Genomic DNA, 14,165 nt, shown 5'->3' on the forward strand with positions numbered 1-14,165 from the left:
CAAAACATTTTTTTATTATTATTTGTCATGAAAGGCTTTTCAACAAGTGGATTGAGAAAGTTACATTTCAGTTCTCAAACTGTAGGGGCCTTATGTGTAACTGAACTTGTACACGGAGCAAGGACACAAAATTAAAATGAGAACACAAGAGCACCAAACCTTCAAGATATTTCATCAAAACTTCTGGGACCTGACTGCCTTTTTAAAATGAGGGAGAAAAAAAAATCTGTAACATTTGATCAATGATCATTTTAAGGTATTCAGCACACTGGCGTTAGGCAAATGAAAATCCAGATTCCAAAATGGCACTGTTTAACCATATAAGCATTTCTAAACAGTAAATGAATAAACATCAAACATTTTAAAATACTGAAATCATACAGCACTCTACTTTACAGAGCTTAGCCATGATGAAACCCAAAATATGATATGAATGTGCACATCAATTACTCAGATACCACAAATGCATCATGATACTGAAACCTGTTGTTTTTCTGGCAAACAAAAAAAACTCAATTGCATAGAAGCCTGTACTCTCTAGTCCCCCAAAACAATATAAGCTACATTTATTAAGACCAAAACCTGTTCTCAAGACAATAGAGAGGATCTGATTTCAAATGCTATATGTGTTCAACATAATCTTTACCTACATTTGAAGCCACTCAGACAGTGAAGTGAACATTGCAATTGGTGAGGTCTTCTAAAACTGTATTATAATGACAATATCTCTAGGGATGGTTTCATGATTGGTTATATTTGGCCTCAACAAAAATATCACACAAGGATAGTAAGTCTTTATGTAAAGAGTAAGTTTTCAGATATATTCATAGAGTTCTCTGATAATGCAATCACTAAACTACTGTTATTTGTATTGATAAAGTAGGCATTACTATAGCAGATATTTGCCCGTTATGGCTAAGAAACCCCTGAGCACACACTTCACACCAACACAATTCAAATGAATGGAAACACTCCACGCTTGGCCAAAAGGAAAACAAAAAAGCATATTTCATCCACTAATTCTCACAATTATCTATGAATCTAAAATTGGTGTTTGTTATGACTGCATTTTTGTAATATATTTATCTATTTTATATTAATCAAAATGTTAAAAAAGCATAACAGAACCATTTAAATAACATTTTTCATCTCGAGTCTTACAGAAAACTTCCCAGCACAGGTATTTGAAGCAGAGCATATAAATGAAAGATGTCCTTCCATCAATGATCTCCACACCAAAAATGCCTCAGTTTCATCCCAGACAGGGAGTTTCAAAATGAAACATCTCATATATCATTTAATGTTGTGTACTATGAATGCAGTCTGAATTCCCTGTGCAAACTAGAAAGTGCACTGTAAAAAGTAACATAAGAGAACTGTGATGACACAGAGCACTTGTAATTCATACTTAAACACAAACAACTTGAGCAAACATAACGTGTAGTAGAAGCAATCCATAAAACAGGTCTTTTTATTTTAGTTAGCACAAACTAAAGTCTGTCCAGCCTCCGGTAATGATGTAAAGTAAGACTCACATTAAACGTGCAGGGATGCGAATGAGAACAGAGGCAGCAGCTTGATCATGATGGTGGATAAACGTTCTGTAATACTTGGAAACCCCTGATGCAGGAGCTACTGGGAGAAAACTAAAATAATGATTCAATGCTCATTAACACCAGCTTTGTTCTAAACCGACAGAATCAAAACTGACTTGTGTCCATTTGGACAGATGAATCCACCTGGATAGTCTTTTCATAGATCAGAAGAGTGAAAGAGATACGAGGAACAAAGGGATCAGGTTCGATTTCACTATCTATCATTTATCTATGTCCATATGGGGCTGCAAATTGCTTTTGTGTCACCACAACATCACAGAAATGTCTGTAGTGTTAATGAAACCACAAAGCTTTGAATAATCTTCAAATGAGGAGTTGCCAAAAACTGCTGGTGCTTGCTTTGCTTTCCCTCAAAACGTACCTTCATTTGATGTTTTTGGAAGGAACTTATAATCTAATACATAAACGATTTCATTTTTGAAACGATAGTAAAAATAACTGAATACATATTGTTTATCTCCCTGTAGAAACATTCAGTTATGACAAGTGTACCATGTGAAGTGTTAAATAATTTGGTTGAAATTTGATCTTTGAGCACAAAAACCATAGAAAATTGCTTCTGATGATTTTTTTCTTGTCTTTTTTTTTTTCTTTTTTTGATGTCCAATTGTACAATTATATAGAGAAATTATATAAAATAAAGTAATGTGCTTAATATAATTAAAAACAGGTCTTATTAAAACAAAAAACTAAATAATGGAGTTATCATTAAGTTACTGCTTACATTGAATTTGTACAAGTGTAGTTATAAATAGATATTTTCCTCTGTATAACATGATGTGAAAATGTCATCATTGTATTTTTACATTCATCTTCTGTGACTTCTCCACTTAAAACAATAGTTATGTCACATACGCGCGCACACAAACAAACTATACACACACACACACTTCTCTTCTAAATGATTGACCTTTTTCCCTATGCTGTGGTTCCAGCCGCTCCACAGATGAGGTGTGCTTTACGTGCGATTGAGTGTCTGGAAGATTCTGGAGATCTGAAGCATGACAGGACCTGTCTCAGGATCGTTCATCCACTGCGTGCTGTTCAGCGGGTTCTCCAGCATGTCCTCAAATGCTGCAAAGCCAAGAAAAATGCGTCTCAGCCACATCCAACCAACAACTGGCACAGACTGGACTGTGTCTACTTGAAAATACAGTTTAGTCTGTTTCACTGAATGATTCCACAGTGGTCTTGGACTCCATACAAACGTTTTAATAACTTTAAAAAAAATCACATTAAATATATGTTAACAAATAGTCCTGTAGATCATCTTGTGGCACATAGTGTTATCAGTGCCAAGGTCATCATTGGTTTGATTTCCAGGGAACCCATACTGACAATAATCACATGCTTGGAATAATTCAAATGTTTTATTGTTTTGAAAGATGTCTCTTATGCTCACCAAGTTAATCATAAATATACTAAAACAGTAATACTGTAAAATGTTGTTTTTTAATTTTAATCTGGTTTTTAATCAGTCTTTATTGCTGATTAAGGATCCAATGTAGATGTAGATCAATGTAGATCCAATACTTAATGATGATCCATTATATTTTTTTTTATATTTTTTTTTTATTAAATTACTATTCAAATGTTTGATCTGTATGATTTAAAAATAAATAAAAATAAACTTTTATTTAGCAAGGATACATTAATAAATTGGTCAAATCTAACAGTAGAGACAATTGATCAAATGTTACAGTAAAGACAATGTTACAAAAAATTCTAATAAATATTGTTCATTTGAACTTCCTATTCATCAAAGAATCCTGAAAAAAAAAAATCACATAAGTTACAATTGAAAATGTTTTAAAATAGAAAATGGTTATTTTAAATTGTAATAATATTTTACAACATTATTGATTTTACTCTTCTTATCAAATAAATGCAGCTTAAATGAGCAAAACAAACTTCTTTCAAAAACAATAAAAATTTTGGCCACTAGTGTAAAGAAATAAAATCAACATTTAAAACATCCCACCAGTTGTGTGTGGTAATGGAGGTTTAAATAATGATGAAAATATATTAAAATATAAAATTATCAATTGGCAAAATATTACACGTGTACACACTTTTATGTTCAAGTCCGTTTAGCAAACGGGCAACCAGATAAAATTTGAATAAGGGACCAAAATTGTCACTCGCAGAGCTCTTTGGTTCAAATGGGACATACTGTCCAGATCTCAGCAATATTTCTGCACTTCCAAGATTAAGTCCTTTTTGCAACCGTGGCTAGAAAGGAAGCCACTTCCGAGCAAGTACAATATAATTCTGGATATTGTGAAATGTCATGTGACAAAACCTGAACGGCTTTGGAAGTAACTGCTGTGGTCTGATGAAATGAAAATTGAGCACTCTGGCCTAAAAGCAAAGTGCTGTGTTTACCACAAACCACACAGAGCCCAACACCCAGATAACGTCATCCTGCCATCAAGCACGGTGGTGGCAGCACCATTGGTCTGGGTTACTGTTCAGCTGGAGGAACTGGAAAACTCACTGTCACATTAGGCCAAATGGATAGAATCAAATAAACACTTGAAAACCTTGAAATAACATGTTTTGATCAGTCTTCTACAGAAAAGTAGAAAAATACAATTGGTTTTACAAGGCTGGAGCAAATGCTTTGAAGAACCTTTAAGTCTACAGGGAAAAAAAAAAAACTCACCTAGAAGAGTCTTGGGGTTTGTGAGACCAAGCTGCACAACAGGGTTCTCCAGGATGGCCTGAAACAGGGGACTGTTGGTATCAATGCCCTTGTCCAGATCCTCAGGGGTAGGCTTTCTGTCACCAAGCAGCCATTCACACTGTGTGGGAACAGAAGTTACAAAACAAGGATATGGAATAAAAATGTTACCTTGATAAATGTTGTTTAACTAAACAAAACAAAGACTTAACCACACATTTGACTGATTATCACTGAGCTCATTTAGTCTTAGCTGACTATTGAAATAACTCGTGATTTTATGATCCTCTGAATGTTTACATACAGCTGCATCCTGTTGATTATTATTGACGCGAAGGGCATCATTCACCTCCTTCTCACCGAAGCCCATCTCCATCAGCGCAATGACTGCCTGCACACAAACACACAGACGAGATGATACATCTAAAGACAGCAGCTATTTAATATGAATTAGGATTTGCAACCAACATAAATTAATTCTATAGTAGCATTTGCCTGTGGAAAAATACATTTTTACTGCATCATGCTGATGGTAATTTCTATGGTATAGTAACCAAACTGAAGGATCTTATTTCATTCTGATTGTAATGTGCAATATAGTTTATGTAAAAAAAAAAGCATTTATTCCATCTAATACTTTAATCTTGCATTGGTTAAACTGAGGCTATTGTCATAGTATGTGAGTGTTTCAGAATATTTAATCATTTTTGAGTTTAAAAATGAGCCATTCTTCTCCTGTTTCTCATGACACCCACATGACACTAACCCGTGAGTCAGGCCTGAACTCTCTTTTCCTCCTGATCCGTTTGAAGATCTCTGTCAGTTCATCTTGTTTGGCCTCCTCAAGGCTGACCTGGGAGGATAGACGGGCCCGGGCTCCTGAAGCTGTGGCAGAGGGAGCTGGGGTAGGGGCAGGGGCTGCAGCGGCCGCCGCCCCTGGGGTGTCCTGTCCAGGCAGAGGAGTGTCAACCATGGGGTCATCCACATGCTCAATCAGCCATTCCATAGCCTGGGTCACAGACATGCTGTAGGAAGAGTGATTAGTTATTTAATTCACTGAGAGTTGGCATGCGCTGATGTTATTCACCACTAAAACCTCACGCTTGCTCATGTGATTATTCTTATTTAGAAACAAAACATCATGTGTTCATATAACGACTGAAATAGTACTAAAAGTTGACATATCAAGAAAATCTGACTTTTCTATAATCGGTACTATAAGTGCTATAATCGGGTCCCTGGTGCATCTACCAACCCCAAAAATGTGAAAAACAACAACCCAGTAAATTTGTTTGGTAAGCCTTTCTCTGCAAGCTTGTGGAAAAAAACAAGCTGCTCAGATTTTGTTTCCCCCGTAACGTAGAAGGAGGATCTTATTATAATATTATCGCGCTTAAACTGTAAGTTTCCACCCACAGTGCCACCACTGTGTTTTCACAAGTGACAATGGTGTACCAGTTCTAATGCCATGGCGAAAGTTTGAGCAAAGCATGCTAACTGTTCTGTCTTTGGCTGCACAGATGAGCACTAAACACTATTTAGAGTCCCAGCCTCAGAAGAGACAAGAGAGCAGTGGATTTATTGATATATATTTACTGTATATTACGCTGCTGCTAAACAGATCTAATATAAACACGTGACTTCTTTCCCAGCTGTTTACCTTCACAGACATAACCGGCTGTTTTGTTACTTGTGTGTTTTTAACATAAACTTGTGTGTATTTGACAGTTTAAGCGCAATAAGACATGAAAGAGAACTTAGTTTTGTACTCACATGCCATGTGACGGCCACTTTGTGTGCGTATGCTATGAATGCGTGCACTCAGAAAACCGTATATGAAAAGTTTTAACTGATATGACTTTAAAATTTTAAATTTTAACACCATAGACATGTTAATTAAAACTAAACATATGTTTTATGCTGAATATCAGAGGTACAAGCTGTAAAGGAACAGTCCTATTCTGGAAAAGGGGGCGGAGAGCAGCAGCTCATTTGCATTTAAAAAGACATGCACAAAAACAGCATGTTTCTGCTTCCCCTCAAAATAAGCATTTTCAAAATATATAATAAATGATCTGTGGGGTATTTTGAGCTGAAACTTTATAGACACATTCTGGGGACACCTGAGATTTATATTACATATTGTAAAAAGGGGCATAATAGGTCTCCTTTAAAAGGTAAACCAAGTCATTTTTGTTTAAGCTTCGCTGACCGATATGGCAATGGTCTTAAACTTCATTCTGAAATACAAGAAATGCACTATTCACAGGCATATTTATCACAAGAATAAAGAATTCTCACTGGTTTAAGCGCAGAGCCTTCACAGCACGACTCTCAGGGAAACCCATCTCAGTCAGCTGCTGCAGGGCCGTTTCATCCACACGGTCCTCCTCATCCTCATCAAGCATGGCTGCCAGAGAGGAGAGATATAAAGAATAATCAATCACTCACCAACACGTCCCGTGAGAACAGTTCTGAGCGTTTATCAGAGATGAAAAAAATGAGGTTAAAAATAACATCTTGCCAAAAAAAGTACTGTAACTCTATGGTACTTCAAACAAATAGTATGTTCAAAAAACATAGTCAGATGTCTGAAAAGCATGGTAATTAATTGTTTCACCAAGACTTAAATAGATTTAATCCATTCAGGGTTCTATTCATACATCCATAGCTTACCATTGGCCTTTTTGAAGAGCTCAACAGCATCTGGATTCAGAGCCAGCAGCTTCTGAGCCACCTCAATAAGTGAGACCAGAATCTTCCTCAGCTCTGTTTGAAACTGATGGAAACAAAAAATCATAAAATGTAAAAATATATTTCAAACAACTGCCGTGCAGAAAGGTCTAACTGAACAGACTGCAAGCACCCACATCTCTGATATTGTGTTGAGTTACAGTGCGGTCTGTGTTACGAGTGGACAGGTTTGCTGTGGCTTTGAGGATGGCCTCCTTATCTGGTGCTTTGTTCTCTTGCTTCTTCTGTCAACAAGCACAAAGACTGTTTAATTTTGAAGAATCACAAAGCTTAGAAATGTAATCTATACTATTAATTAAGAATAATTCACCCAAAAAGAAAACTGTCACCAGATACCTTCTCTTCAGAAGATATGTCGGCCATTTTTGGTGGAGCCGGTGGAGGTCTTTTCTTTATCAATAATAAGCAGTCTAGAAAACAAACAATGAATCAGGATTCATGTCTTTTAGAATCTGATTTTAAATACATATGGTAAACACGACTAGATTCTAGATCAGTGGTTCTTAACGAGGGTCTGGGACCCAATAGGGGGCCTTAGCAAGCTTCCAAAGGGACTTCAAGATGACTTAATTTAAATTCAGCATGAAAGGAAATTGCGATTATCTTTTTTTCTCTATTGTGATGTATATCCAAGTGAAACGCCTCCTCAAACAAGAAAAAAGTTAATGCATTTGATTAAAGATTACAGGTTTACACAAGTTTAAGAAAATATTAAAATGGATTAATAATTTATAATAAACACTGTAATATTCCATTGAAAAAAAAAGTCAATTTTAATTTAACGGTGACTTTAAAACAAGACATATTTTAAAAAGTTCAATTCGCTCCCTAAACATGTTTTTCTTTGAAGAATCAGGGTTTCTTGAAAAACCTGGATATACGAGAAAGTCATATAAATAACTAAAATCTTACAACTCAATGGGAATTTTTGTGATGTACTGTATATGAAATATTAAATACGATACAAATTGCGAGAATGTTTTTGTACATACTTATCCTTAATCCTTATCCAGTAAAAATCACAAACAACTGGAAAAATCATGCGGGCCTTTGAATATGGTTGTGGAAAATGCCACAACAAAGAACCACCAGATGCACCAGAAAGTTTAAATACCTTTGTCTTTAAGATTTTCCTCAGCAACTGTTTTGGATTCTGTGAGAATTCTCTCAGTGGCAGCATAAATGAGTTTGTGATGTGTAAGAGTTTTAGGATCCTCTAGACTTCCCTGGACATACTGTAAGAGAAGAAAAATACCAATAAAGTCAACCCACTTTATATGAAGTGTCTTTAACTATTATGTACTAACACTAAAATATATTATCAATAGATACAATGTTATTATTGCATACGTTTTAAACAGTATCAATAATTTAAAACTACCTGCATATACATACATGCATGTACTACAGAAATTAGTTACACTGTCAACCTAACCCTTACACACATCCCACCCTTAAACCTAACCATACCACCATACCTGTCCCTAACCTTAACCGAATTCCACTTAAACAGCAGCAAAAGTACTGCTATCTTACGACCCCAAACTTTTAAACAGTACTGTGCATTTAACCCATAAAAATCACAATCATGAGCTCAGCCCGCTTACAGTGAGGTCCAGTAGTACTGTGGTAGTACCACGGTACAGTTGGTGTCAATTGTTACCATGGTATGTTGATATACACCTTGGTACTGAATAATTCATGTATCTTGCTTACTCCAAGGTACTTCAAAGAACACTATGGTATTGTCATAATAAATTTCCATAAAACTTGTTATAATTGTGACATTATGCACAGGGTAATACCATGGTACACATTGCACACTATAGCTAGGACATGGCTTGACTTGGCTATGCCACCTGCTAAAATTATTACAAAAACATTCACAAACTTAAAATATGCAAATAACATCCTCACAGAAAACATGAATGGGTGTCAAGGTGCCTTGAGCTGCACAGATCTGAGTACTTGACGGATATATTGTGAGCAAAAAGAGGCTGTCAACAAGTTAATGTCAGCTCTACACTGTAAACCAACCAGTGTGGCAGTGGTAGTTACAGTACAGCCACAGAGACGGAGGTGACGGACCAGCTTGCTAAATTATAAATAGCACCGTCGACTCGTCTGCTAGTTACTAAAAATACTTGGCAATGACTCTGAGAATCCAGCGGGCCTGTCCTGTCCGGGTTGGCTAACAGTGCCAGCTAACTGATGGCAGACCTACATGCTTTAAGCATTTCTCCTTGAGTTTCTCTATAGTGGTGTCTTCCGTGACTTCCTCCAGCCACTCAGTGCCCTCCATGGTACAGATGTGGATCTTCAGGACTTTGCCTGCAAAGATCTTCTCCTCCTGCACGAACATTGTAGCAGTAGCAGCGGCGGCGGCAGCACCGCAGATCTCCCCGCTGAGGACGCTCCGCAAGCCCGCTGTCTACAGCCCGGAAAGCCTCCCTCTTCTCCGCTAAAACCTGCCCTGGCAACAGACACGGGCTCACGGTCTCATTCGGACATTTTCAGGCCGTCCGATCTGTCCTGCCCTCCCGCTCCGTAGAACTGATCAATTTTCGCTGAGACAGAGAGGTTTGCTCACTCGCAGTTGCAGCAGAGACGCTCCGTTGACACCTGCGAAGCGAGAACGACAGCAGTCTGTAGAGCTCAGCAGTGCGCATGCGTGCGGTCGCGGACTGTGATTGGTGGAAGTACGCAAACACGCAGAAGCGTCGTGCTGCAGACGCTCAAAACAGCCTCGGATGGGAGCGGCAATCCCTAAAACTGGAGGAGTAAAGCTTTGCCATTGAAAAAAAGGGGATATTTTCATCTGTACTTAAAAAAAAAACAGATTTCTGCCAGATATCTACCTACCTACAAACACGCTTACAAACAGTGTAATGAACGTATAATACGACCATTTAAGTGAATGCCAAACTGTGTTTATAAAACACATACTACACAATAAATTTACTGTAATCTGACAAACAGACAATTATTAAAATAAATAAGAAAGCAATCAAGCAAATAAAAAAGAAAGAAAGTTTTAATAACTGCTGTATATACTTTAAATACAGTATCACACATACAAGTGAAAATGTCATAAGACGTTAGCCAATATTATTCGCATTTAGGTAGAATAATAATTATCCTGAGTCAGATGCAAGTCAGTTTTTAATGCTGTATAAGAGACTTGTTTATTTGTAGGCTAAATTCGCGTTTGCAAATTCTTGTTCATTCTTGCTCCATTTACGTTACAATGCAAAAGATCGACAAGGTTATTAAAATTTCGTTATTAGTTATTATTTAATTAATATTGTATCTGATAAACTGTTGGTTTAAAAATCTGGAAAACACTAGTAATGTTTTATTATATCAGAATAATCATAATTAATATATTTTTTGGCAATTAATATTCAAAAGTCAACATTTCCCATAGCCTAACTAGACAAGTAGACATCATCACTCCGATCTATAAAACTTTTATCTTCCACCTCGACAGGTGGCGATATTATACATGTTCCTGTAGTAAAACTGCTCTCTGCCAGACAGAAGGAGAGACGTTGTATTTGTGAGATACAGTAAGGAATTATGGTTTATGACATAATATTTGACATTGACCATAATTAAACGAAACATTTACTGGGAATACATTTTACTTTCTGCAGTACTTCATCTCTTTTCCTCTCCTACACACCGTGTATTTAGCTATAACAGTCTGCAGGATAGTTCAAGTTGACTGTAAGTTAGCATGTCTAAACACAGGACGAAAAAGCTCATCATTGAAGATGGTATGTGTTTACCTTCTTGTCTTTTGCTCTTTCTATAATGCATCATGATTATGTATACTGCAGCACTAGCTGTCTGTCTTGAATATTCATAAGTTTTTTATATAAAACATTCTGGGCTTGAAATCTTAATTTTTAATATCTTGTACAAATTTACTTTTAGATGAGCCAAAGCAAGATGAGCTGAATCCATTTTCTTTCAAGGAGTTTGTCAGAAACAAGAACCAGCAGCCTTGTACTACAGAAGCCACAGAGGTGAGAAACAACATGACAAAGATTTGAAGGTTTAGTAGATGGTATGACTTTTGACTGATGTCCTTACTTTAATGTCCCTTTAGAAGTCATTAATGTAGGATTCACGTTTGTGTATTTACATGTCAATGCAAATATATGAATGTAAAACTTGCCAGTAAACAAAAGTTTATGGTTTCATTGCTGGTAGATTCTTGTCTTGTCTTCTTTTTTAAATAATGTTTCATATATGTTTGACTTTCCAAAGGTGTGTGGTGGAGCTTTCCACGTCGAACAGGACTACACCGCCATAGATTTTGCCTCGAAGGGGCCTTTCTTCACAGACCCCTCTGTGCTCGGTCAGCCTTATGAAAATGAACCTGAGGAAACATGGATTGAAAGCTGCCACCCATCAGCCCTTGATGGTTCTCATGACTTTGAACTATGTGGTACTTCAGACCTCAGTGCTTACTCTGAGCAGTCATCTCTGTGCAGTGATGAGAGGGAAGCAAATGTAACTGAATGGGAACTGGGTGATTCTGACTTCCTGCCAAAGAACCACTTAGCTAGAAGAAGCACAGGAAGCTATGAGGGAGATGAAGAGACTTCAGTGATTGACATTTCCTTCCATCCGAAGAGGGGTAATGCTGAAAACGGCACAAAGAATCCCCAACAGGTATGTTGTGTGAATTGTTAATGGTGTGAGGTTTTGCTTATACATGAGGCAATTGTTATACTATAATTGGTGCATTGCTGCTTTTCAAAAATGAACGTTTTAAAGGTGTTTTTATGTTTCATGTGTTTTAGCTTAGAGAAGAGAATTCTCTACTCAGAAAGCAAGTCAAAGAACTTCTTAGAAGGTCAGAATCTGACTCCAAAAGGTAGGCTATTTACACTAATTGTAATATTATATACATTACTAAATACAAAATAACAAATTAATTATAATTCTTTTGAGGTAATTAAAGATTAGCATACCCAAAAGTGAAAATTCACTCGTCCTCAGGCCATCCAATATGTAGATGAGTTTGTTTCTTCATCGGAACAGATTTAGAGAAATTTTGCATTACATCACTTGCTTACCAATGGGTCCTCTGCAGTGAATGGGTGCCGTCTGAATGAAAGTCTTAACAGCTGATAAAAACATCACAATAATTCGCACTACTCCAGTCCATGAAGAAACAAACTCATCTACATATTGGATGGCCTTAGGGTAAATGTTCAGCAAATGTTTATTTTTGGGTGAACCATTCATTTAATGGACTGAAATTTAGATGGATTGCTGCTGTGTTTTTTTTTTTTTTAGTTTCTAGATGATTTCTCATTGTTAAACTATCCAATTGCAATAGGATCAAACAACTGACAGATGAGTTGCACAACAAGAAGTTACAGGAGGAGCGAGAGGCTAAGGCTTTGGAGACAATGGTGCAGTCAGTAGAACAAAACCTTCAGTTAATGACGGTATTAAGCACTGTGTTATCATTCATATGACAGTTTCTTTTTATATATTAAGGTTTATTAAATACATTTTTAGTTTAAATCTTAATCTTAAAAATGCTTTTAAAATTCTGTTTTATCCAATACAGAAGCGAGCAGTCAAAGCTGAAAATAGTATTACAAATTTGAAACAAGAGATACAACAACTCCAGGTTTGACTTCTTTATGCACAAACACACTGAAAAAAGCATACTATGTACATATATTATGTAATCCAGCTATATAATACTGTATTATAGGTTTGTGAATTTGTGATCAAAATATTTTTTTCACGTCTGTTATTGTTCAGATTAAAACGCCATTATTGCAATTATTTTAAATTCTTTCGTCCCAGGGCCAGCTTGAAGGATATAAAAGTGAAAATGAGAGGCTAAGATACAGAGAAACTTCAGCCTTAACTACAATGAGACACAATGCACAAGTGGCCTCTGAGTACCTTAACAAAGCAGCTCAAGATGCTGAGACGTCTATCAAGTATGATTAACAATGACCATTACGTTTTATTGTGCACAATCATTTATTTATGATCAGAAATGTAAATAAATCTAATCTATCTAATATATCATTGCACTGAATGTGTTTTGTATTTTTACAGGCAGTTGCTGTCAGGAAGAGAGACCCTCTGTTTTGTTTCCCAGTTATTGACATCTATTGACAAGATCACCGAGATTCATGATTGACTTTTTCTTCAAAAAACATGTTCTGTACACTATAGCCTCACTGCATTTGTATGGTACATTGTTTGTTTTGTTCATCCACGTCATTAACATCATGTTTAGTTTATATAAAATAACAAAATGAGGTGCGATGGGCCAAATGATGACCAAAGTAAGCTCTAGCAGGAACTTAAGCATATAAATACTTAAAGGGTCATGAAACCCCAGACTACTTTTTCTGAGATTTTAGCAGAGGTGTTTGTGTTGCTCATCATGGAAGACAATGTTAGCATCCGATCATTTTAACTGTTGGAGAAAAGCTGTTTTAAGATTTTTTGCGCTATTTTCATATTTTTTCATCGTTTAAAATCTTGTTATGGATTATAGTACGTGGATGACGCGTCGGTGTCTATTTAATTATTCATGAGACTGAGTTCTTATCCAATGAGAAGACGCTTCGCTTAATTATTCACAACAGCATGTGTTTATTTGCTATGACCATAGACTGTGACTGTGACATGACACGGAGAGTGTTTGTTTTTGCTTTGAAATAAGCTGAAACAGGGGGTTTCATGACCCTTTAAGTGTACCAAATAGTGCCTTGGATTCTCACCAAAATCAAGAAACAATATATTCAAAAACGTTTTGTACTTTTATTAAACAATGAGTCAAGTCACTTCTTATATAATTCTATTGCAGATTATTAACCAGATTTTGGTTCTTGAAAGTATTTTGATATATAACTTAACATATTTTGTACTTCAGCTGTTTTAAATGACAACATTTTAAGTATTTATTTAAAAATACTTTACTAATCAACATTGGATTGTGTGCCTAGTGTCTTATATTCATTATACTCTTTATTGATTTAATAAAGAAGATTATTTCAGTCACGTGGTCCTGTTGGTCTGTGAGAATCCAACAATTAGTATCTCTAAAATATTGCATTAAC

At 36.2% G+C, this 14,165-nt stretch overlaps 2 protein-coding genes across 4 annotated transcripts; one reads left to right on the forward strand and one right to left on the reverse strand.

Moving 5' to 3' along the window:
* On the reverse strand, nucleotides 1–9,726 carry LOC306870558 (ubiquitin-associated domain-containing protein 1-like). 2 transcript variants are annotated; one of them, XM_079417901.1, is made up of 10 exons: nucleotides 9,278–9,726; nucleotides 8,168–8,288; nucleotides 7,390–7,463; nucleotides 7,170–7,277; nucleotides 6,976–7,078; nucleotides 6,601–6,709; nucleotides 5,066–5,324; nucleotides 4,604–4,690; nucleotides 4,282–4,420; nucleotides 1–2,690 (listed from the first exon to the last, which is right to left on the reverse strand). In XM_079417901.1, exons 1-10 carry the CDS (start codon nucleotides 9,413–9,415, stop codon nucleotides 2,575–2,577), a joined length of 1,254 nt encoding a protein of 417 aa, XP_079274027.1. In that variant the 5' UTR covers nucleotides 9,416–9,726; the 3' UTR covers nucleotides 1–2,574. The 2 variants fall into 2 exon arrangements, with proteins under 2 accessions (XP_079274027.1, XP_079274028.1); XM_079417902.1 differs by having other exon boundaries at nucleotides 8,971–9,703.
* A 761-nt stretch (nucleotides 9,727–10,487) lies between these two features.
* On the forward strand, nucleotides 10,488–14,103 carry LOC306869280 (endosome-associated-trafficking regulator 1-like). 2 transcript variants are annotated; one of them, XM_079415969.1, is made up of 9 exons: nucleotides 10,488–10,622; nucleotides 10,710–10,832; nucleotides 10,993–11,084; nucleotides 11,329–11,736; nucleotides 11,868–11,941; nucleotides 12,410–12,521; nucleotides 12,647–12,709; nucleotides 12,892–13,031; nucleotides 13,153–14,101. In XM_079415969.1, exons 2-9 carry the CDS (start codon nucleotides 10,793–10,795, stop codon nucleotides 13,235–13,237), a joined length of 1,014 nt encoding a protein of 337 aa, XP_079272095.1. In that variant the 5' UTR covers nucleotides 10,488–10,622; nucleotides 10,710–10,792; the 3' UTR covers nucleotides 13,238–14,101. The 2 variants fall into 2 exon arrangements, with proteins under 2 accessions (XP_079272095.1, XP_079272096.1); XM_079415970.1 differs by having other exon boundaries at nucleotides 10,557–10,622; nucleotides 10,750–10,832; nucleotides 13,153–14,103.
* Nucleotides 14,104–14,165: the final 62 nt, after the last annotated feature.

The sequence above is a fragment of the Barbus barbus genome (genome assembly GCF_936440315.1).
Source record: "Barbus barbus genome assembly, chromosome: 5".
NCBI lineage: Eukaryota > Metazoa > Chordata > Actinopteri > Cypriniformes > Cyprinidae > Barbus > Barbus barbus.

Bases quoted from the DNA above. Each gene is read 5' to 3' on its own strand.
- LOC306869280 (XM_079415969.1), top strand. From the start codon at position 10,793: ATGTCTAAACACAGGACGAAAAAGCTCATCATTGAAGATG. The intron at 12,522-12,646 runs GTATTAAGCACT...TATCCAATACAG, and splicing joins AAAACCTTCAGTTAATGACG to AAGCGAGCAGTCAAAGCTGA. The intron at 12,710-12,891 runs GTTTGACTTCTT...CTTTCGTCCCAG, and splicing joins AAGAGATACAACAACTCCAG to GGCCAGCTTGAAGGATATAA.
- LOC306870558 (XM_079417901.1), bottom strand. From the start codon at position 9,415: ATGTTCGTGCAGGAGGAGAAGATCTTTGCAGGCAAAGTCCTGAAGATC. The intron at 7,079-7,169 runs GTGGGTGCTTGC...TGTTTCCATCAG, and splicing joins CTCAACACAATATCAGAGAT to TTTCAAACAGAGCTGAGGAA. The intron at 5,325-6,600 runs GTGAGAATTCTT...CTCTTCCTACAG, and splicing joins AAGGCTCTGCGCTTAAACCA to CATGTCTGTGACCCAGGCTA.